The sequence below is a fragment of the Haliaeetus leucocephalus genome, unplaced genomic scaffold, assembly GCF_000737465.1.
Source record: "Haliaeetus leucocephalus isolate CR32 unplaced genomic scaffold, Haliaeetus_leucocephalus-4.0 Scaffold406, whole genome shotgun sequence".
NCBI classification, from domain to species: domain Eukaryota; kingdom Metazoa; phylum Chordata; class Aves; order Accipitriformes; family Accipitridae; genus Haliaeetus; species Haliaeetus leucocephalus.
Window position 1 is genome coordinate 7,947,091 of NW_010972842.1, and position 24,116 is coordinate 7,971,206.

The 24,116-nt window shown below is 38.6% G+C and overlaps 1 protein-coding gene across 1 annotated transcript in view; it reads right to left on the reverse strand.

Moving 5' to 3' along the window:
• Nucleotides 1–225: 225 nt before the first annotated feature.
• Nucleotides 226–24,116, reverse strand: part of LRIG3 (leucine-rich repeats and immunoglobulin-like domains 3) — a 43,483-nt gene continuing 19,592 nt past the window's right edge. Inside the window, exons 5-20 of the mRNA XM_010574116.1 lie at nucleotides 21,542–21,676; nucleotides 20,753–20,896; nucleotides 18,355–18,498; nucleotides 17,898–18,041; nucleotides 17,332–17,475; nucleotides 15,887–15,967; nucleotides 15,138–15,209; nucleotides 14,694–14,765; nucleotides 11,943–12,106; nucleotides 8,006–8,326; nucleotides 7,187–7,468; nucleotides 6,122–6,574; nucleotides 5,753–5,911; nucleotides 4,527–4,670; nucleotides 4,165–4,440; nucleotides 226–950 (exon numbers count right to left, since the gene is read on the reverse strand). Coding sequence (XP_010572418.1) covers nucleotides 706–950; nucleotides 4,165–4,440; nucleotides 4,527–4,670; nucleotides 5,753–5,911; nucleotides 6,122–6,574; nucleotides 7,187–7,468; nucleotides 8,006–8,326; nucleotides 11,943–12,106; nucleotides 14,694–14,765; nucleotides 15,138–15,209; nucleotides 15,887–15,967; nucleotides 17,332–17,475; nucleotides 17,898–18,041; nucleotides 18,355–18,498; nucleotides 20,753–20,896; nucleotides 21,542–21,676 — 2,980 coding nt within the window. The 3' untranslated portion in view covers nucleotides 226–705. The remainder of the gene's footprint in view (nucleotides 951–4,164; nucleotides 4,441–4,526; nucleotides 4,671–5,752; nucleotides 5,912–6,121; nucleotides 6,575–7,186; nucleotides 7,469–8,005; nucleotides 8,327–11,942; nucleotides 12,107–14,693; nucleotides 14,766–15,137; nucleotides 15,210–15,886; nucleotides 15,968–17,331; nucleotides 17,476–17,897; nucleotides 18,042–18,354; nucleotides 18,499–20,752; nucleotides 20,897–21,541; nucleotides 21,677–24,116) is intronic.

Sequence of the window (24,116 nt, forward strand, 5' to 3'; positions counted from 1 at the left end):
CACACAGTGGAAGATTTGCATACTTATTTTGGCACAAATAGCTTCAACCCACCCTACCAGTAGCTGTGGCTGGACCACACCCACTTCTAGAAGCTGAACATGGGATTTAACACAGTAAATCTAAAGATACAAGTTTTAGTCAAAGGTGCAAACATGCAACAGAAAGCACCTACATATGCAACACTATCTACAGACATAATTCACGCTTTTCATTCTTCATACACTAATGTGGGTCAGAGACCACATGGCAGCATATTTTATTAAAAGTAATGTGCAAATAAGATGCATGATACCTGCAAACAGCATGAAGTTTCCATTTGTAAAAAGGTACAAGTAACAGTACAAAATTAGAATGCTTACTACTCATTTCAATAAAATGGAAGTCTGACATAGAAATACATATGCTGTATTATTTACACCGTTAATTTACAAAAGATATTATTTGCATAAAACAAAGCTATAAAATAATTAGAAATATAGTATTTTATAAGGAATGTTTTCCCTGTATAAAACGTAGAGCATTTTGGCAATTATGCTTTATTTGAATAAAAATGCATTTATTTGTTCTGAATTCATAGCATCACATGGTTTCTTTCTTCCCTTCTTCCTTTTCTTATTCCCTTTTTAAATAAAATTCCACACTGAGGTAGTAGTATGTCAAAGTATTTCTTTGGTTCCAGAAATCAATGGTAGGTCCAAAAGGAGCTATGTATCCAAATCACAGGACGGGAAAGTAGAAGTCCTAAAGTTTTCAAAGGACTGTTTGTAAGTATAAATGCTATTTTCTCCTCTAGAAACTGTCCTTTCCTTTCCATCTTCGTCTGCCTCTGCATCAAAGTCCAGCGAGGCATGAGGATTATTACGGGAGGTTTTTGGCTGGCAATTTGCTGGCTGTCTACAACTTGAAAGAGAGTCCAGCTGAGACCTCCATAAAGGCTTTCCAAATGTTCCTGAAAGACAATAACTGAATAAGTACAGAAATACTGATGCTAACACTTTTGTGTCTCACTAAGGGCTGCACATTAGAATGTAAGCCAAGGATCGACACAAGCAGAAGTTCATCAAAGTGAGGTTTTACTTAACTTTTACCCCTTAAAAGAAAACATCCATGTGATCACAAGCATAAGACAAGATTCTGCCACCTGAGACATTAAAAACATTTCCAAAGTAAATGTATGGCCACACACATCTTCATCACTTCTGTTTTCAGGACTACTCCCATGACCATTTTTCTTTGGGGAGGGTGGTGAGGGGGGAGGTGGGCACACAGACCAAACTGCAAACATATGACAAGACACTGTCGAATGCAAAAGTCACAACGGTCTCCCTGTTTTGTTCTTCAGTGAACTAATGGCACATGAAATCTGCCATGCAGTACAGCAAAAATTAAAAAAAGAAAAAACCCAACATGCATAAGGTTACACAACATCCTCCCACTGTGCAGTGTAAATGCTAAAACAACCTTTTTCTGGCTAGCATCTCCCATTAATAATAAAGGTCCCGCCAGCCAAATTCTCTATTCACACCTCTTCATCTCTTTGCCCACAACTAGCTAGAACAGACGTAGCCCAAAGAGCATTTGGCATTTCACTTGAATCTTTATTAATAATTATCTTGGTTCACTAGCCAGAAAATAATTAGTATGCCTGTCACTCTTCACCATTGGGAAGGTGTTAGCATCAACACCTCTGCAAGAAGGGCCTTCTCTTTTTTTCACTGAAGAAAGATACAGCCGTCACAAGTCACAGTGTCTATAAGTGACACGCAAAAGACTCATTTTCAGAGGACAATGTGCCACAGGCTGATTTTGAAGAACTCTGTTTTTATTAATAACACTACAATCATCAACAAATTTTGCACTCAAACAGCCGTACTTCTAGTTTTGCTTAGTTGCTAGAAGCAGAGGTTTCAAGTAAAACTGTAATCTGAGAAGTTACTAAAAATGGATTTGGACAAGGTCCATATTTGCATCAATGATTTGCAGAGCAATTTTGCTCCTAACACAACGTGAAAGGATGTTCCTCACAGCACCAAAGCTACAAAAGAATCCTGTATTAAAAAAAAAAAAAAAAAGAAAAATCCAAGCTGTGAACTTTCTGGCTCACGCATCAACAGTGATGTTAACGCCAGCTGTCGTCTTCATTGTGATTATAGAGGCAAAAGGGGGCTGAATTTGAAGACGATGCTGAAGAAGTGAATCCACCGCTAAAGACAAGAAATCTATCAAGACGTCTTCCACAGCCACCACCTCCAAGATCTAACCATAGGCTCTTTGAGTGAAGAGTGCTAATGATTATGAAGCATCCAACGCAAGGTTGGGTGGTAGCTCAGAGACCTGACAGAAAAAAGTAGCTCTGCATAGATTTTTAGGGCTGAAAGGGGAATATGAGCCCTCAAGGCTGCATTAACTCCTGGGTAGACCCACATACAATAGAACTACTTTCTGCAGGAGACGTGGAAAGCCCTATCTGCACAGTCCCAACACAGCAATAGTGGCAGACAGCCAGGAGGCCGTGTGTAGTCCCAGGGCCTCTGCCAGATGTCATGGCATCTGCAATGTTTTACAGTCCAAACATCTGGCTTTCGAAGGGGGAAAACTTCAGAGCTTGTACCTCCCTCCCCACCCCCTGAGAACAAAGACCCCAGTGTTGCACATTCCCCCAGGTCCCCTCGATCAACCATGCTGACACACCAGCCGGGAGACAACCCACAGTACCAGGGCTGCACTGAGTGCTCAGCTGTCACAGGATGAAAGCAGTATGTGGGTTTATATGCATTTGAAACCAACCAACCAAACCAACACCCAAAATTTAGGGAGCTTCAAAGGTAAAGCAACCCTCTTCTCCTTCCTCCCACCTCTCCCTGCAATCTGCATTAAAATTGTAAACCCTGAATTAAGCTTCAGAACTCTTTTGCCATACACACCATGAGAAAAGAAGACAAAGGAGGGGTAGAGAGGGCATTTTGCCACAGTGCCTTACTTTGAAATAAAATAAAATGGTATTATGAGCACTTAAACGCTACTGCAGAATTACCTATTGTAGGAGTGGGAAAGAAAAAGCTGAGAAATCAGGTTTGCTTAGTGTTGGAAGCAGGAAACGAGACAGCAAGAATACCAGCAGCTTGAATAAATGGTAAATAGTTCTGGCTCACTGTGTTATACAATATGTCCTCATACGCTGGAGTTCAAGTCTCCCCACCTGCCCTGAGCCCTCCTGGGGCCTTGCACACCTTTTGCCTGTCAGGCAAGACTTCTGGTATGCCTGAAGTTTGTTAAGCTGTATTTAAGTAAGTATCCTAACATTTATGGAAATCTGCCAGCTATATTAAGATAAAAGAGAAGTATCACACCACTGATGAGATTTTCATGTAAGTGTGAGCTATTAAGATCTCCTGCTAATCTAAATATGCTTACTATGCAGTTTCACTGCAATCACTTTTCTGTTCCTGAACTTCAAACATTTGGGACTTTGGACCTCATGGTCCTCAGAAGTCAGGTTTCCCGAGAAGCAGAAGAGGGCTCACTGTTACACCCAGAGGTGAACCACCTCACTGGACTACCACGTTTGACCTGAGGACTCCTTTGATGTATGTCAGTTCTGCTTCTGACCAAGCCCCAAGCTGCTCCCTTTGCAACACAGGATAGGGCCCATCTCCTGGCTAACTCACGGTAGGATCCAGAGGGCACCCTAAGTTCTGGGGCATCCAACTGTCCTCATGCACTGCAGTGGAGAGAGAGTGAGCCTACATGCACAGTTCAGTTGTGTGAGCCTTAAAAAATAGATACTGCAGTACTACAGGTTACTCAGGGAGGAAGAAAACAAGACAAGAACACATGCAAAACAACAAGGACAACTCTCAAACTGTCTTTCCTCAGCTACTTCCTGTCTCTCCTCTCCTTCTTTCTAAAGTATTTATATTCCACACGCTGTATTATCTTACTAAATTCACGGACACACGCAAAAAGAAGACCATGCAAAATTGCACGGAATTAGTTTTTCCACAACGCTAGCTATATAAGCACTTAAAACACTACTACAGAACTACCTACTGTAGGAGTGGGAAAGAAAAAGCTGAGAAATCAGGTTTGCTTAGTGTTGGAAGCAGGAAACGAGACAGCAAGAATACCAGCAGCTTGAATAAAAACCAATAGCTAGAACATACCCATGAAAGTGCTGTTACTGATAATAGATGAGGGTTCCAAACTTCTGTTTAAATCAAACGTGTCGGAGTTCAGACTTTTTCTTTTTAGTCCAGTTCCTTCATTTTGAGTATAAGCGGAGTTAATCAATTTGCTACCTGTAGCCTGCATCCCAATAATGCCAACACACTGGTCAAAGGGATCTTCCAGTGGAGGTGAGTATTGATAGCATTCCTTTTTCTTTAAATATCCAGATTCATAAGGGTCCAGGCATGCTGTTCTTTGATCAGGGCTGCAACCTAAAGAAAATGAAAAATTGTTTTTATATAGATTCATCATAGCACAAGATCAGATTAGGCCTGAAACGTTCACCCCCTCAACTTACTTGTAGTGTATGCTTCAAAGGCCTCAGAGCCATATGTGTTTCCTTTTAAATACAAAGTCCCTGAAGTCCCCAGATAGTGGCAGAGGAACGGATCTGCAACACCCTCCAAGTCTGCTTCACTGCCGTTATCTAGATGGCAAATGCCTTAAAAATAAAACTGACGTGTCAGCATATGGTCTTTTCTTAAGCTTCAGCTTACAGTTTCTTGAGTAAGTTAAGAACCCTGTCTGTTCAACTGAATTTCATAGAGTATTTGGAGCTTGCTTAAGTTTAACCTAACCTTTTGATGAGAATTCTAACTCTAGCAAGTGTTCAATTAATTAGCTTGACAGAGTCTTCATTATACAGTCCCCGGATAACAGAACAAACCCAACCACAGGGTTCAGAACCAGGGACTGCCTTCCTCTAAAGCACTGGAAGCCAGGCTCATGCTCTGTCACACAGCCCCCTTTTGGAGCACAGAGTGCTAACAAGAAAGTCCCAGGTGGAAGAATCTGAGGGAAGTCACTGGCTGCTCTAACAGCTATACTGACTTTCAGCTCAATGGTTCCTGAAAGCTGTGGACATGGTCTGTGGTTCTTGCTCCACAAAAAAGCTGCTCCTCTCACTACCCTACAAATGCAGAATTATCTCACCACTGCTCCATTCCCACCTGCCCCCACTCCTGCCTATATCTCGACCCCAACCCCTTCCCAACAAGGCGCCTTTTCCTCCCTAACCCAGGTATGTTCTGGATTCTCAGGCGCCAGTATTGAGTACTGCAGCTTTTAACTTGCTGTCACCTTAAATCCTTTATTGACTCTGACCCTAATGACTTTTCTAACAGGAAAGTTTAATCAGTTATATTATACTAAAGTTACACTGGTATTACCACCCATGCCTACACTCCATTAAAAGCATCCTTTTCAAGCTATAACAGAGGAAGACATGCTGTTGTAATTCCTTTTGGACGCTCTTGTTTTGGAAATGTGATCATCGGTTTAAATTTACCCTTGAAACTAGAGAAACACTTCATGATTTAAGCGAGGCCATAACGTCATTTGGATGAACAGAACCAAGTTTCTGTTATTATCTCACTGAAGCAATCCCAAGCAATATATTTCACATCCTCTCTTAAACTTCAATGAAGATGTTTCTTTAGTGTTATTTCTATTAGTTAGAAAGACAATAGCCAAAATGCAGCTACTCAAGCAACATGGAAAATCTGCTTAACATTTTACACCTACCATTACTGTCCCTCTGCTGCAAGAAATACCCTCCCACAGAAGATGTGAGGAACTGATGATGACTGCCGTTTTCAGATGAACCATATCCATCCTGCCTTTCAGCCAGTGTCCCCTGGGATGACAGGTAACTTGGAATGTCAGCAGGCAAATTTGTTTCATCTGTGGGGAAGCAAAACACACAAAAAGCCATCAGCATACTTCAGAGTGCGTAGAAGTGTTTTTAAACCTGTCAGCAAAGTGCTGAAGGTAACAAGTAATTCACTCTTCTGACTGTGACTCAAAGCACACAAATGTTCCTACAATGAAGTCATTGCAAAGCAACCACAAGCATTTTTCTTCCTTTCCAAGGGAAACCTTCAGTTTACACACCTGTATTTGTGATGCTGCAATCTTCATTTCTCCTTCTGGTGTGGTAGATGATGACCACCCACACCAAGGAAGTGCCCACCACACAGCAAACCACAGCTATGATCACAATGCCAACTGTGGCCCATCCATCATCATCAAGTGATGGGGCAATGTTTTGAGGAGAATCACAGGTGGGAGTAGGAATTACATTAAGGCGGATGTTGCCTCGCTCCGTTCCAAGTGTATTAGACATTTCACAAGTGTACTTCCCAGCATCTTCTACATCTGTATCCACAATAATTAGTAACTGATTGCCTGCAGCAAAGAAATGTCTTTCCGTTACCACGAGAGGGCTGTCATCCTTAGTCCAGTTCAGCCGGGGCGGAGGGCTACCACCAGCAATACACTGCAAGACTGCAGTTTCACCTTTTGTTACAGTTCGATCCAGCAAAGGCCGCAAAAATGATGGTGTTTCTAAAAAGAAAGCATAAGCCTTATATTCTAAATGACCTTGCAAGAATGGGAACATGCCCCTTTCCTTCACAGCTCAAAAGGAAAAGCTAAATTAAATGCATCAGTAAGGTCTAATGAAGCTTACTCTCATTCTCAGAAAAAACACACTCCAGGAATTTGAACTTAGAGCCTACAGTTTACTTGTCAATTGATCAGACCTAGACACTTGATTACCTTGGAAGGTAAAAAGGCCAAATCATACAGGCTCAAGATTACAAAGAACTACATTAAAAATGGTTAACAAAACATCAGGAAATTAGAAGTTAAACAAAATCTCCTGTCTCTAAACAAAAATAACAGCCCGCCCCACAACCCTCCCTTATATCAGACACTGTGTACACACTGAGAAACATAACTAACTTTTATTATTTTGCACCATAATAGTGACTGTGAGCTGGAGTACATATTTCTAATCTACAACTGTGTGTCAATACAAATTATTTCAGAATATTCTTAGTTCTGTACAGCACTTTCATAACATTGCTATTTTTAATCAGCTGACAATTTAAAAGTGCTCAGCAATAGTTTTGGTCTTCAAGGAGATTATGCCATTAAGGATTCCCAATGTATTACCTAGTACTGTTAACGTTGCGTTAGCTGAAATGCTTCCAGCAGTGTTTTGAGCTGTACAGCTATAAACGCCTGTATCCTCGATCTTTACGTCAACAATAAAGAATACGTCATCTTCAGGCATGACATGCATGCGTCTCTTGCGCGCTGCAGGAAAATCTGTTCCACCATCTTTCTGCCAAGCAATCTGTGGGACGGGATGCCCAACTGCAGCACATTCCAAACGTGCCATTGCCCCAGCACGAATGGTTAAATCCATGGGGATCTTTGTAAATGAAGGCAGCACTAAAGGAAAGTTAGTGATACCAAAATGAATAAATGAAACATATTTTTCCTATATTGCACAGCATTTTCTTAACACCCTCCTTGGGCCTAAAAATGCCAGAGAAGCACACAACCTAAATTTATGAGTAGCCAGCAAAGAAAAAGGGAGGGAGCTGTGGAGTATGTGAGACGGCCTAGACCAAAACCTCATTTCTGCTAACAGCCTCCTACATGACCTTTCCATAGTACCTTGAAACAAGAGTATACTATTTACCTCCTGTGAAGAAAAGATTAATGTTTTTCCATCTTATTACATAGATTTTGTCAGAATTACTTCAAATTGCGTCTGTTGTTTTTTGCTATACTATGGTTCAGCACAATGGGGCCAGATGTAAAACTGAATGGTGATCTTGGAAGTAGATATATTTTAAGAAATAATATCAGCTTATTAGGGGATCTTCTAAAAGAAAAGATTATGAGAATGGAAATAACTATGTTTACATATCTTGATTAAAATCATTCTACTTTAAGTCCACAAGCAAAAAGTAACATACTTACTGTTTACTGTAAGTTTGGCTTTGACAGAGTAGGATGAACCAAAATGATTTGAAATAACACACTGGTATTTCCCTTCATTACTGAATTCAACATTGCGCAGCCGAAGGATGGTAGTGTACTCCATCACTTCACCGCCCTGTGCCCGGAGGTGTGCATAATTCTCCATTTCAGCATCCTGCAGTAATTCATTGTCTTTCTTCCATGCAAAAGTCATTGGGGAATCACTGCTGCTGGCTGCCGAACATACAAAACTCAAATTGGAGCCTTTGATTGCTGACTGGGTTTCTGGCTGGACAGTGATCTGTGGTTTAGGAAAATCATCTGCACAGAAGGGAGAAAAAGTAACACAGAGGAAGAGAAGAGGGAAAAAAACCAAACAAGTATGTGAGGCCTGAGGACTCTTTTTAGAAAAAGTCTGTAAGCCTTGTTTTATAGGTTTGAAAGAAGAGTCAGATAAGTATTTATAAAATGGATACACAATACTTTTGTTTTAAATTTCGTTAGCCTTAGGGCATTTAAAGATGCCGTATTTATGAGTTTAGTGTGCCAAGTCATCTCTTATTGAAGAGAAAGCACATTTAAAGCAGATTGTATGTACGGTTTGTTCAACAGCAGCACTAAAGAGGAAAGAACTACCCCCTGACATCCGTAAGAACTATTCTGAATGTCAGTCATGAAGCCTACCCTTCATCTTTACAACACCTCAGGCTGCTGTGAGTTTTTCTTTATTGAAAGCATAGTTCTTCTGCCATCAGAAACTGCAAGTTAAAGTGACCGGTGTTCCCCATACCCACAAAAACCAATCACGTACAAAAGTCACTGTTCCAGTGATTTGTGGCTGTTTGGTCCACCTTACGAACACAGCAGCGCTGAAGGTCCCTTAAGCAGGGCAGCAGACAAGACTTTCAAGAGGTTAGTTTCTGGAGGTCCCTTTACTATTGGAAAGTTACCTTCGAAGTGCCATATTGTGAGTTTACAGAATTAGTTGCCTTCTGAACTATTTATTCTGTCAATTGTGTGTACACTGCAGGTACAAAAGGAGTGGGTAATTAAATGCTTGGTCTCCCAGAAGCAAAAGCCTTAGTGTATTCCCAACTTTCAAGATGTCTCCTACCTCCTGACAAAGACACAGGCCCAAACTTCACAGCGACTTCAGGAAAAGCTGCGGGCCCCAAACACTCCTTACTGCAGATCCTGCCTGCACTGCAGAGAGCCAGGTTTTACCTAGCCCCTTTGCCTGCTCACATCTCATTTGTTTGGGAACAACATACCGGGGTCAACGCGTTACTTCCTTGAGGAACCTCCACGCTGCGTGTTACAAAAGAAAATGAGATGTGCAGATAGCCTGAACTTGAGCTGCCTGCAGAACACTTCCAAGTCTGGAGCTGCACTCCAGCGACAGGGCAACGTGGATCCACTGACCTGGGACCCTCAGCGTGCGCCTTTAACAATCTCCCAGGCCGTGTGGTTTTCATGCTTCATGCCCATGCCTTAAGTCCTCCATGACAAACTATACCGTTTGCAAATTGAGTTGATACTTTCACTGACCTCACACAGGGATAACTAAGTAAAGCACTGTAAATACTTAAACTAGCCTTGCGAAAGGACAGGAGAACGTATTTCATTCTGTTTTAGCTGTACCATCAATGGAATAATAAAATATTTTTAAATCTTAATTATTTGGCAGGAAGAGGGGATGAAAAGGTCACTCAAATAAGCAGATACTGCAGAATACAGAAGAACACTCTAGGATAAGACTGGCAATGTGTTTTGTCAGAATGGAGTACTTTGAGAGTGTATTTGAATACATGCTTCACAGAAACATGCACACACATATATACACACAAATACGTAAACACCTATACACACAGATGCATACACTCTGAGAAATATATTTCTCATTTTATAGAAGCCCTTTGACTACTATACGTAGAAGCCACTTGACTACTATGTAACAGAAAACAAGCTATTCATGACCTAAATGGTACTCTTTTAGCATCACTGTTAACTTCAAGTAATAAATACAGGTGAAAAAAGCATCTATTCTATTTTTCTTTCACAGTTATCTTTAGTACAGAAATGTCTCATGATTTGTTTCAGCTTGAAAGACATGATCTTAGGAAGCACAGATTACACAGACTATTTCTTTTTATTTTTTTTTTTTAGTTTCACAGTTATGGAACCCTTGCCTAACACGTGCTTTCTTTTAACAAATTTAGGATGACTCCCTCCTAGCTCCTAGCTGCTTTCAAAAATGTAACTTGGCATGATGTGGAGGATTTATACACTTATGTAAATTATACATAATAGATTATTTATTTTTATTTCAGACAGGACTTAGCACTCTCCTCTTGAAAATACTATAAAAGCAAAACTGGCCATTGTAAACTTATAAGGCAAGGTATGTACACCCCAACGTCTAGTGATGGCACACTTTAAAGATTTAATGAACAGTGAAACACTCGTTGACTGTATGAAGAGATTCTAGTTACTTCTACATGACAATTATTTTACGTGTTAAATGTAACAACTTACTCTTAGTACATCTCTTTTTGCTAATATATCTTAAAGGGTTTGAAATTAATTAATTAAAAATGGCATACAGCAGCTAAAAGAAAGATCACGATCCCCCATGGTTTTAACAAATAAGAGATACATCTTTAAATCCCCCAATTTAATTTCTTGCCAGAATGAGCTTCTCATAAACAAGGATGTATACTTCACATATACTCCATTAGCTATTGAGTAATCTGTGATTTCCTGCACTATGTGAACTTCTCCTTTTCAGCAGTAGCTAGATTATGCACCATCTACTCATTTAACATTAATATAGTAAACATTTGACTGCTAATAGGAAAGGAGAAAACAACATTTTTGTACACTTTTATATTCTGTGCCTGCTTACCCACTGAAAAAAGGGCATGAAATCTCATGAAATGAGTGGCAACAGTAAAAATTAAGCAGTCATATTTGCTATGAGAGGAAAGTTATTGAGAAGACAAATATGGTTACTGTTTTGTCCCCAAAGCATATAAAGTTTGAATTTTCTTTTGTAAGAAAAATAAAATGTATACAACAAAAATATATGAAATCTAGGTAGCTTTTAATTTCCTGATATTTTCAAAGTTCACATTTAATGTATCAGAGTACTTGCACATCTTTACTCTGAATGCTTAGCTTCACTTTGCTTTAAATAGCAAACATAACATAGGTGATAATCAGTGTTACTAAACACACATAGAGAAATTTCATTTTTAAGGCAGATGCTATCACCTCAAATTTTCAAGTCAAAGTAAAAATATTTTACTAGTATTTACTATCTAGCATATTGAAATACAAAATATCAGTAGCATAACTGTAGTAACTGGATGTTTCAAAATACAGTTTACATACAGGCAACAGTTTACATGGTCCAAATAATTTTTAAAGTAGACAACAAGCACACATAAAAAGGGTCAGAGCTGAGGCCAGTATGGCTATCTTACCTTCACGTTTTCTCAGCTCTGGAATAACCTCAAGACTGATAAAGCATGAAAATAATTTACAAATAATCAAAACAAAAAATTGCATCCTCAGTTTGCCAAAATATGTCTCACTTAAAAGTGACAGTTATCTAAACAATATCCATCTTTTGAACCTAGAGGCATATACATTTACCATCACAAACTATTGAGCTTTCCCTTGCACACTGTGCTATGTACTATGTAAGCAAGCTGTACGTGAAATAAAACTCAGAAAACCACCACTCCCCATCCTGTACAAAGCCACAAGCTTTGAGCATCTACATCACAGTTGGGAACAGAGAAGGAAATGGTAACAAATATTAAATCCTCTCCATTTTGTTAGAGAAATCAAAACATAGCAAAGAAACCACAACAAAAATCAATGCATTCAGCAAAATTTGTTCTATGGAATGAGGAATAGAGGCTATACTCACCACAGACAAACCCATCCAGGCTGACAGCAAAAATACTTCTCCCTTTTAGCAGCTGAGGATGGGCACAACTGGCATTTACAAAGCTCTGAAAGTTGTTCTCTGACATCCACTGTGGTAGCCATTTTAACTGGCAGTCACACAAGAGACTCGATGTGTTTAAATGCCTAAGAAAAAGCAATTACATTCAAAGCCGGTCTGCTTGTTTTTTTCTGTTTGTAACACAGATCTATATGACCACATCAGTAACAAAACTAAATTTTTATGCTAAATCCATATATCACAAAAGAAAGACAGCAATATTATTTAGCTCAGATGTGGTGACACCATTGTCATGGCTCCTACATTCTACAAAGCAGACATGTTATCCTGAACTCCCAGCTTCTACTACGAATATGAGTACGGGCAGTCAGGCATGTTTGTAGTGTCTTGGGTACAAAACTACAGTCAGCAGTAGGACACAGAGAATGGGCACGTAGGAGAACAGTCCAGAAGGGAGGCAATCTGGAAGCTAACATCAAAAAATTCTGAGACAATTTCATTCCCTCATTTCCATTTCAGTCAGAATTTATCTTGGGGAAGATATTTAAAAAGGGGAGCTGGGAGATGAAGAATAGTCAAGTGTTGAAATAAATGCAGAAATGGTTAGCAGCTTATGTAACCTATGCGAATAGCTACATTCACAGAAAGGGAAAAAATGAGGAAGCAAAGCAATATTCTGTGAAGCATCTAGAATCAGGAGTTGAAGCAGGAAGAGTTCTCAGTTTTGGATGAAAACTCAGAATCACCCTTTAAAAAGGTATTAAAAAACAGAGTCAGTAATAAAATTCCTCTCTTCAAATCTTACCTGTTCTTGGAGGAAAAGCAAAAATAATTTATGGATCCAGGGAGAGAAATGGCTTCAAAGATAAATGAAGACATACGAATTCTTGATTTTTTTCTTGAAGAAAAGGAAGAGTGTCTCTGTGCTCTTTTTTCACACTAACACTGCATGGATAAAACCTAGGGATGCCAGCTCATCAGTTCACACTGAGATGAAACAGGTCATCTCTCACTGAAGTTCTAGGGGCATTCTTGCTATTCTTAGGAGGCAGAGAAAACACAGCATTTTTTGCTACCCTGATACAGTGGGTATCCGTCATATTATTTTCAGATTTACTCTCTAGGGGCTGCAGAATAAAATTACTAGATGGGAATTTATACTAAACAATCTTACTTCTGGGAAAGTACTTTCTACCATCTGTCTACATCTTCCTCAGATATAACGGATGTCTACCAGGTGTTTCAAGAAAAGCACAGAAAAATACCCCCAACAAATCTTGAATAGTTATTTCACTGAAGTGTTCAGAGTCTGGTATCTTGTAGCATTTTACACCTCCTGGAACAGCATTAGCCAGTCATTCCATCACATTTGATCACTCTTCATAGGATCTGTATCAATCCCTAATTGTCAGCACTATGCTCCCAACACTTCTCTTGTGCCAAAACTAGCAATTGCCCTGCAGATGGCTGAGTCAGTTCAGCAAACTGATCAAGCAACACAGCCAGATCCAACTCAAGGAAAAGGAAAGGCAGAAAACTCCTGGCTATGCGTAGAAGCATGGCTGCTGCTTTCTAAAGCAGCTGCAGCTACACCGGGATATGGGTAACACCAAACCAAACTTTGAATGAACCAAATATTGTCCTGATGCAAGAAAGAAATATTTTACAGCGTGAACAATCGTACACTGGAACAACCTCCCCAGGGATGTGGTGGAGTCTCCAACACTGGAGGTTTTCAAGACGCAACTGGAGTGGGTGCTAGATAATCTTGCCTAGGCTCCCTTTTCCACAAAAGGTTGGACCAGACGACCTTTTGAGGTCCCTTCCAACCTGAGCTGTCCTATGAAATACACAAGGTTCCTCATTACTTTCTCTATGGCACCCAACATGGAGTAATACCATAAGATGAAGTAGAGCCAGCTGCTAGGGTGATACTTGATAGAAGTCTGGAGAACACAAATGAAAAGCTCCAGACAAGCTTCTGGCAATTTCTACTCATAATGAGAGCAGCATCTTTTTGTTATTCTTTAGTCTGTTGACAGATTATCCACAGAGCAGCTCAGGACAACAGGTCTGACTAGAGAAGGCTTATATGAATAGAGGAGACATAAGATATATGCTCAAGGAAGAATTAGCTGTGCTCAAATCACAGGGAACAGTGACAGCATTTTTCTGCATTGATCAACAGAAGCAGCAGGTAAGAGGACATAAAACCTCCCAAAACTCACTAGAAGAATACACTCTGAGTGACCGCTTCATGACTTCTCTGAAGATCTGCCCCTTTGCTGCTACAGGATAGAAGGACCCAATTACAAGCACTGACAACCAGGTCTTTACAAAAGAATTACAGCACTGCATTTCACTGGTCCAGTAAGCTTTAGCTCAGTGATAGCACTGCTGATCTTATAGCACATTACATCAAAGTCTCCCTTATCTAATACCTATTAGAGATCAGCCAATTTAAAATAAGGACTCTAGACACCAAATGTACCAGAAAATGAATGCCTCCTATCCTACACTATCTCACTTAAATACAGTCATCACATAAAAAACAAAAAAATCAAAACACTGACATACCCTTTTTACATGACTTCAGAGAGATTACAGTGGGAGTTTATCACTGCATCAGCCAACATCTTACAAGGCTTTTATTTATATACTTATATGGATTTATATATTTAATAGAGGTGATGTCTTTAGATAGAAACTTACAATTCTTTGAGTTTCTTCATTTGTGAAAATGCATTTCCTTGAACTGACATAATTGCATTGTTACTTAGATCTCTAGGAAAAAAAAAAAAGAAAAACAACATTAGAGGCAGAAAGAGTAATTTATTAAACTGAATGTATTTAAGACTCAAGGAATAGTTTGCTACCCTAGTGATATACAAAGGATCCCCTAGCTCAAAAACTGAAGAGACAGGATTAAGGAGTTCTATAGCATGCCTAATACATAACACTTCCCGCATTAATTCCAAAATTCATATTCAGCATAACTCCAAAATAAAAGAACCTTCTCAATATCACAGTAACAACCAGGGTAAGTTTATTTCATTCAAAGTCATAAGTAAAGATTGCTAGTCCTACTTTTATTTCAATTAGTATCAAAATTCACTTTTTCCAATGTGGGGTTAAACGTGAATTTCTACTACTTACAAGTGTTCAAGTGCATCCAAACCAGAAAATGCTTTCTTTGTAATGGATCGAATCCTGTTTCCTTGGAGTATCCTGAAAAATGTAAGTACATGATGCAAAAAAGATGCAGTAACATGGAAGCATTTTTTGAGCTGAACAATTGCATTTCTGGCATTTATTTCTAAATTGTGACCAATATTCACAATTCAACCTTCCCCAATACAGCAAAATGTCTCACCTCTAAAAGACACTCATTTGTTCCCCTTGAGTAAACATCTAGATTTTATAATGATTTCAGAAGACATTTAATGTGTACAGTTCAGTGATATGGATTATTCTAAATGTATACACATAAGTATATTTTTATTTCATAGATATGCATTTGAAAATTTCAATGCGATGAAGCCACTTCCATTGGATGCTGCATTACTTTATCAAAGACTATCCCTGTCACTATGCCTTTGTCATATAATGCACTTATTACTTCCTATTATGTGAAAACCTCATTCTTTTGAGAAATGTTTCCATATATAGCAGTAATATCTAAAATATTTTAGATTAGTTTGACTTGAAAAAATCTGGAATTTCTTTTATAGAAAAGGAATGTTTTATAGAGAACAAAATGGTAAGAGAGGAAAAAAAAAAATCATCTCAGCCATGGAAAATAAAACATCATTAAGTGTTGGGCTTGTCCCTTGAAACACACACAACCTAAGATTTTTTTTTTTTTTTAGGGAATGAGGAAATACAAATATTGTAGCAATACTCACAGCTTCCTAAGTTTATCTAGGCCAGAGAAGGCACCATTCATATCTTCAATAGTCCATGATATTTCATTGTTTTTCAGATCCCTGTTTAAGGGGGGAGACAAAATCAAACCACAAGAGCTATTAAAACGAACAAGGTACATACTTCTTCAAGAGCATGTATTACTTAAAATAATTTCTAAGATAGCTTTCTGGTAGGTTTGGTTTTGTTTGTTTGGGGGTTTTGTTTGTTTGTTTGTTTCTTTCTTTTTAAGAGCAACTTTTCCTTATTAGCTATTTCATTTCAATTTTTAGTGAGAGACTTTGAAGACTATTAGTACTTTTTCCACTGATAATTAAGAAGATCACAAACCCAACAATTTTAAGAATCATTAGAAAACAAACCCATATCCCCCTACAAGGGTATTCAGATACAGGACTATCATAAGAGAAGGAGCATCACAGGAAGGGAAGGGATCAACTGTTGCCCCTTCGAAACAAAATACACTCATGCCTTTTTAAGTTCCTAATATTAACACACAGAGATTTATTAACAAGTGAATAATTTTTACATCATACACCATCCGCAACACTAGCTTAATTATCTGTGAAGCATAAACAGATTAGAGATTTGTGAAAAAACAGTGTGTCAGCAAAGAATCAAAAGGGTAGGGCTAGAGGAGAAAAAAAAAAATCTCGTATGAAAAGTCTAACACTTAATTCCTAGACACCTTGCAAGTCTGACTTCCTCTCTTTATGATCTATATCTCTCTGTATACTTAAAAAACATAACATACACCCCTCTGAATTGCACCTTTGCTACATGCACAAAGTGTGAGTATGTGAGCAAACCCCTGACAGCAAAGTGTTAGCACCCTTTCCAAAGCCTAGAGGGAAAGGCAACCATTTCATTCATCTGGCTAACAGATGGGTCAATGGTACACAACTGGAAGATTTTAATGAAGTGGAATATAAATTAGTTTACTTCTTTCTTCCCCTTCCCTTAAGAAATGCTATTTCAAAAAATGCTCAAATGCTTTAAGCACTTGCCCAGTCACGACAAGCATCAGCATCCATAGTAATAACAGTTTTGAGTTTTGTCTTCTTATTTCCACCATGAGGGAAAACGTTGATTCAGTTAAGACAAAACTATGATCCAGATCCCTAAAGCTGTGGGTAGCAGTGCTGCCTGCTGCCTTTGAATGGAGACATGCCTTTCCCATAACAATGCTACTTAAAGCTCGTATCATAATTATCACCATCCATTGTGCAAAGCCTTAACGAAAGAGGAAGTCCTCCCTCTCCCAACTATTCTGAAAAAAAAATCCTACTGTAAGAAAAACACAAGCTGATCTGGGAAAGTTAACAAAAGGTTCTTGTATATTTCATAAGGGAAAAAAAAAGTAACTATAAACACAGAGGGTTTTTCTTAAGGTTTTTGACCTTAAAAATTGAGTTTGTCAACTTACAGAGTCTGTAGACTGGAAAGTCCCCGGAAGGCACAATCAGCAATGTAATTTACTTTGTTGTTTCCAATGTACAGTCCAACCAGTACGCTTAAACCAACGAAGCTTGAATCATCTAACCTTGCTAAGTGATTAAACGTCAAATCTCTGCAAATTCAAGGAAAAAATGTATTCTATTGTTTATCCTGCACTGCTTATTACTAAATTCAATCCAGGTGAATTTTCAGGTGGGGAGAAAGTTCCTCCCCCCCTTACAACTATCACAAAACCTACTACACCATTTTTGACCACACAGCTTGCGTACCGTTTCCAACAATTCACAAATTACTGCAAAATGAATTTCTTTCATTTGAAAATGAGTGTTACAGCTTTAGTACAACTGCCACAGCGAAATGAAGCAGTCACGGTTGGCTTCAACTTCTTTCAACAAAATATAACTGTCTTACATACAAAAAAGTTATTGTCACCTTGGAAACTTTGTTATGAAAAATTCACAGATCAGTGGTAAGAAGCTCATGCTTTGGCATGTACCTGGCTTTCAAAACTGGAATAGAATAAAAGCTACTCACAGCTCACTGAGTTTTTGGCAAAATTCCCAGGCATCAGGACTGATCCTGTTGATGGCATTCTGGCTGAGATGGAGTTGCTGCAGCATCAGCAAGCCATAAAGCCAGCCTTTCGTTACCTCTGTTAAGTTGTTATGGTCCAGCTGCCTACAAACACACACAAACACATACAAACAGATAAAAGACATAAGGTTCAGAAACTCAACGGCGTGCATGCTTTGCCACAGGTCCACATCTGACTTCATGATACTGGCTAGATAGCTGCAGCCTCTATTTGCATTTAGAGTTGTATGCATGCATTCAGAATGTGCTGTCCTACACACTCACCAATGACTGCTTGCTGCTTTTCAAACCACACTAGAACAATTTAATTCAAAAACATCTTTAAATTTTATCACGCAATTCTATTGATTTTGTGCAATTCTACTTAATATGTTATCAGCAAAAAGATGATACTTACAAGACTTCCATGTTGGTCAATCCCCAGAAAGCGCCATCCATGAGCCTAGTAACGCCATTTCTCTGCAGTTTTAATGATTTCAAAGCTGGAAGTCCTTGGAAAGTAAGTCCATCTATTTTTTTAATTTTGTTGCGATTCAGCTCCCTGCGTCAATAAAATTTACAGTTACAGCAGAGTAAGTTCACCTGCATGCCAACAACCTTTCTTCCCTCTCTGGAAACAAACCTTATTTAAATGCTTTTCTTGCACATAAAACAACAGAGACAAGATGTAATAAAAATCAAACATTTTACTGTAATACACTATGTTTAACCATGCTAACACTATTCTGCTGTTCTGACACTGAGGACAAGTACTTGGTAGTTCCTTGATTTTCAGATTTAAAGAAACCCTGTAGACCTAGAATGTCATGGTTAAACCTGTTCACAAATTCAAAAGTGAAAGCAAGTTCCTGATGTTTATCCAGCAGTAGAGCCATAAGGGTTAGCTTGTAATTGCAATTAATAATCAGTCAGAAAGAAAAAGTTAAAATTTTTAGTTGTGATAACTAGGCAAAATTAAATACCCTGGGTGATCCCTCCCTTTCTTAATCTGGAGCCAAGCATTCATCACACATTCCTCCCTCATTCTCCACAACTAGTTACAAATAGTTTCTTCCCTCTTTCTCAAGCCGTTTTGGCACTCACCCTTCTGCCACTACACACACCCCTTAGGTCAGAAGCTGGGACCTATGTGTATCCTGGAAGGGAGTTATAAGGCATAATTAGCTGGAGAGCAAGCTGCAGTGACAGTAGTACTCAATATTTTCTACCTTCCTGCTCTCCACACCACTTTCTTGGCTTTCGTCCTTTTTAACTCCAAACCCTGCACCAACCCCAAGCCGCTTTCTGACTTCGAGCTACGTGAAAAGGGAAGTCTAACCTCACACAGGCACAAAGAACAATGTTAACTGTTTTTATAACAGTGGATTTTAAACTAGCCATCATTTGCAAAATAAGCAGTTTATTTTTTAGCAACAACTGATCTATAGTATAAAAAGACAGGATTAGACAATACTCAGAAAAGGCCCTCATACAAGTAATCATCTGCCCCTTCAAGGAGGTCTTAGATCTATCAGTCTGTATCCTACCTAACCAAGAAGAATCCTCTCCTTCCAAAACTTACTTCCCCATGGGATGTAAGGGCCTAAATAATTCTCTCTCCATAATTATATCACAATTATTTTTCAGAGTCTCAGTCTTGTAAGAATTCAGCTTTGCTCTCTGGCAGCCCGATACTTGAACCCTCCCTGATAACAGACACCCAACAGAGAACCTTACTCCTCCTCCTGTGTTTAAATGTGCATAAGCAGTAAAGAACAGTCAGGAAGAACAGCCTTCAGTTCTTACCCACTCCTCCTCCAAATACTTCTTTTGTGTGATAACACAAGTTTTTGGCCTTTATTGCAGATTAGCTACCTAACATAACTAGGTCAGCCTATTGATTAAATTGTGAACGAGCAGAACTTTTTTAGGCAAGAATATCACCAACTTCCAAAACTTCAGTTGAATCTGAAGATCAGAAAGTCTACTAAGATCATTATCAAATACTGAGCTTTGCAGGATTGTTCTCACACTCTTCTACTGAGGCTTGAGTCAAACTCTTCCTGCATTTGTATACAGAACAGACACAGTCACTGTTTCCAGATGTGTCGAGCATCCTAACACTTCACTGTTCTTATGACCTTTTACTTTCAAGGTTAACCTAAGAGAGTTCATCACTTTTAACTCCTGACTACCTAATATGGAAAATAATCATTCAGGATTTGACATAGTGCAGTCCCAGCCCACTCTCTTGTCAAGTTCCTGCACTCTAGATTCCCCCGCCAAAAAAAAGTATTTCCCCAGCCTCTTCCATATTAAATAACTTTATCTATTATTTATTCGGTAAAACATTTATAGACAGCATTGTGTCAGTGAAGCTGATGGAGGTCTATTTACTCAAGCATATTGCTTACTGTCATACCTTCTGAAAGCAAATTAATTCCCTTCATTTCACCGTGAAAGCACAAAATAAATAAGAGACTGCTGTAGTGAACTATATAAGTTTACTTCACTTAGTATTTTTCCAATACTTTCTTAAAGGAATACTGCTATTACCCCTTCTCCAGCGTTTTTGTGGTTGGTTTTTTTTTTCCTTTTAATAGGCAAACACAATTTTAAACACAAAGACTATTCACATCTCACCAATATATAAGACTAGTTTTGTTCAGTACAAAGCTGCAGTTAGTAAGGGTTGTAGTAATATGTTTTCTGTGTCTGTCTCATTCTGCCTCTGGTTAAATTAAAGGCTAAAGTTCAACCACTGCCAGTGCTTTGGAAAACCTGAAAACAATTAGTCAATTGTAGGTTGCACTTACAGGTGCTGCAGATGGGAGAGTTTAAACATCTTTTGAGGGATTGCTGAAATTTTGTTCCTGTTCAGTTTCAATACTTGAAGTGTGGTAGACAAATTGTCAAAAGTACCAGGCTCCATGGAGGTTATTCGGTTACTGTTAATGTACCTGTTGAAACAATGTCTAGAGGGTTAAATTTACAGTTATTTAATAAGTTCTTAATACCAAGTAGTGAAACACAAAGCTCTTGCGTTGCCTACTCCTTGATAAATGGAATTTCATTTATTGTATTAATTAGAGCTCTTGACAGCTCAGTCTACAGTCAAATAGTAGTTCATCGCCAACATTTTGCTCTACTCTGCAGGAGCGCATTATTGGCAGAAGGTAGCATGTTGCAACCCCATTACTTTATTCTCACTCAGTACAGCACTGGCATTGCAGTATTACTGAATAAGGATTAAAGTAGATTCAAAGAAGTCCACCAAACTCCATGTAGCTCAAGACTAGCCTAACCATGAGGAAGGTAAGTTCATTTTGTTCCATAATTAATTCTCTCAAGAGACACATCTACTTGTTTCATCTCAAAATAATGACCTTCACTTTTTATGAACTAAAACATCTCTTTGTAACAACTCATGTATTCAGGTTAGCAGCTTATGTTAAACTGAACAGGTGAAAGTAGGAATAAATATTTAATGCACGTCTAATTGAAAGAAGATTTAGTACCCTAACAAACAGCTGCCAATCTAAGTTTTCTAATAAGTTTTTTGAAAGTAACCTGTAAGAAAAAAAATGCATAATACTTTTACTTACAGATACTTGAGCTGTAACGATGGAAATGATGATATTTTTAGCTCTGATATGTTGTTGTTGCTCAAGTCCAAAGTTTCTAGACTCTGAAATGGCTTCAGATGTTCAGACAATATGTTGGCAATCTTGTTGCTGGTCCTGAAATTTAAGGACAGTAGTCAAAAGACTGTCATTTCCAGAGCAAACACTTGTTAACTACACATGACTCTGACGAAAGTTAGTTCTTAATTCCCCTACTTGAAAATAATATCTAGTTAAAGAAAATCAATAAAGAATGTTCTCTAGACATAACATTCATTTCTAGCCATCCCAAATCACAAATTGGAATGCTGTACATAAATGTGTTCATCAACATTTCTTAAAACATATTCCCAGCAAACAAGATGAAAAAAATTGCATTATAATCCAATTACTGCAATTCATGGCTTTTAAAACAAGATATAAAACTCTATGGTCATCTATTTCTGTACAGTAGAAATATCCTGTATTTACATTGAACAGTATGTCACAGTATTGTAATGAAATGAGATTAGAGTTGGTCTCTATTTTAACCAAATTAACATCACAGTAGCTAGACATAATGTTTCGTTTTCTTGAAAACTCCTACGGCATGAAAATCAAGCTGAATTTCCAGGAAAACAGAGCTAAATTAGAAAAGATGGATGACGGTATGCCCCCTCAGAAAGATATTCTACACCTTTGCAGTTAGACCTAGTATTTAATCCTAAAGTTTTTCTAGTGCGTTAGCAAAGAATAAAATTTCTGCTTATTACAGCTCATTACAGAGGTTCTGGACTTCATGTCTGGTCAAACTTCAGCTAAGCGTCACACCCAATTCCACAACAAAAACTCTGCAACTGTTTAAAGACATGGGTATCCTAGTCTACCAGAAGGAACACCCCTTCTTTCACTTCCAATGAAATGTACTTTTTCTAGCGATCATATTTCGTATTCATACCCAGCAACCTACCAGTTTTTCCATCCCAGTTGCATAATGTACAGAACCATACACGCACATCAGCAACATTAATAGGGTTATTTGTTTGGGCTAATGGTACATAGGGGAAAACAGATCGTGACCAATTAAATGAACGTAACCTGAAATGATCCTTGTTACCTTGGGAAGTTCAAGTCAGTTATGGCTGCGGTACATTCTGTAGGCTAGTATGATGAACGATCACAATTTAGGAGCTCTCCCCAGCTCCTAGAGATTGCAGGCAAAGGCGATTTCAGTAAAACTATCAACAAGAATGTTGATTCTGGAAGGTGTTTGCCTTTATTGGAAATACTTGCTTTGGATCAAATAGTAAGCCACACATTTAGGACAGCATGGACAATCCTCACATATTCAAGGCGTGTGGGGGGATTACTGCTCGAGACAAAGAAGTCCTGACTCAAAAACTGAACCAGAAGTTAAGATTAATGGGCCTTCTGACCACATGTGGGAATGGGTAAGTGATCTTGCAGCCCCTCCAACACTGCACTTGTATCATGTTTCATTCCTCAGGCTGTCTGGTAGAGGTACACTGCATTTTTTTAACTCTTAGCTGAAAGTATTTATAATAAATGGAAACAAATTACTTTAATAAAAAACAACAACAAACACCACCACCATGTGTCAGCTCCACTGGCCAAATAAGACTGTGAGGTAGATAACAGGTCATAGAGCCTTGCCTTTATGCATTAGTTTGTTTATAAGGTAATTACTAACAAGGTATTAAAACTGCCAATTACTTGAGTGACGAACAAAATTTTCCTTGCAGTAAAAGTGTGCTTCAGCAGAAGCCAGCAATTTCCTGAACTGCACGCCTCCTAAATTGCAGTGTGAAAGTGTTCAGTTATAGAGACGGCTTGCACAGTGCTGTCTTTGTGTCAGCATTGCTCCATAAAACAGAAATTCCTCACAACTGGCAGGATAATAGCCCCTGTATTACAAAGTTTAGTTGGACCTAATGGAACTGAATAAAACTCTTATAGAGCCTTCAGATTAGCGCTTAAACTAACTGGCAAATTACCTGACACAGACCAGGTTACAAAAAAAACAAACAAAAAAACCCCAGCTTGTTTGTTTCAGAGAACGTTTTTCTTTTTTGGAGGTGAAGAAGGTCATACTGTGGGGAGAAAGCAACTTCTTTTGTTCACTGAAACAGAGCTACACATCAAAGTCCTAGCCCATCTCACAATGAAAATCAAACCAGCCCTCACTGCACCTTCCTGCTTACTCATATTTGTGGAAGCTGCTCAAATGCAAAATACCTGAATGGTTCAGTCCAGTTTCCTCTTCAAAAAAAATTAAGTGCCATAATTCACACCTGGAAGGAGATTATCTAGCACGGAACATATTTTTAACTCTGTAGTTAAAATGAGAAACTTCAATTCTAATTCAATTTTTCTTCACAATCATCACTTAAGTAAAGCAAATAAAAACAATGTATTGGCTTCCTCATAACTGCCAAATCACCGTCAAAATTAGTCAGGAAGGACATTTTTGAAAATGAAAGCCTATCTAATTGTCAAGGCAGAACCAAACAGTGTCCTCTGTGTCAGCACAATGACATACAAGTTTGTTCTCGGGGGG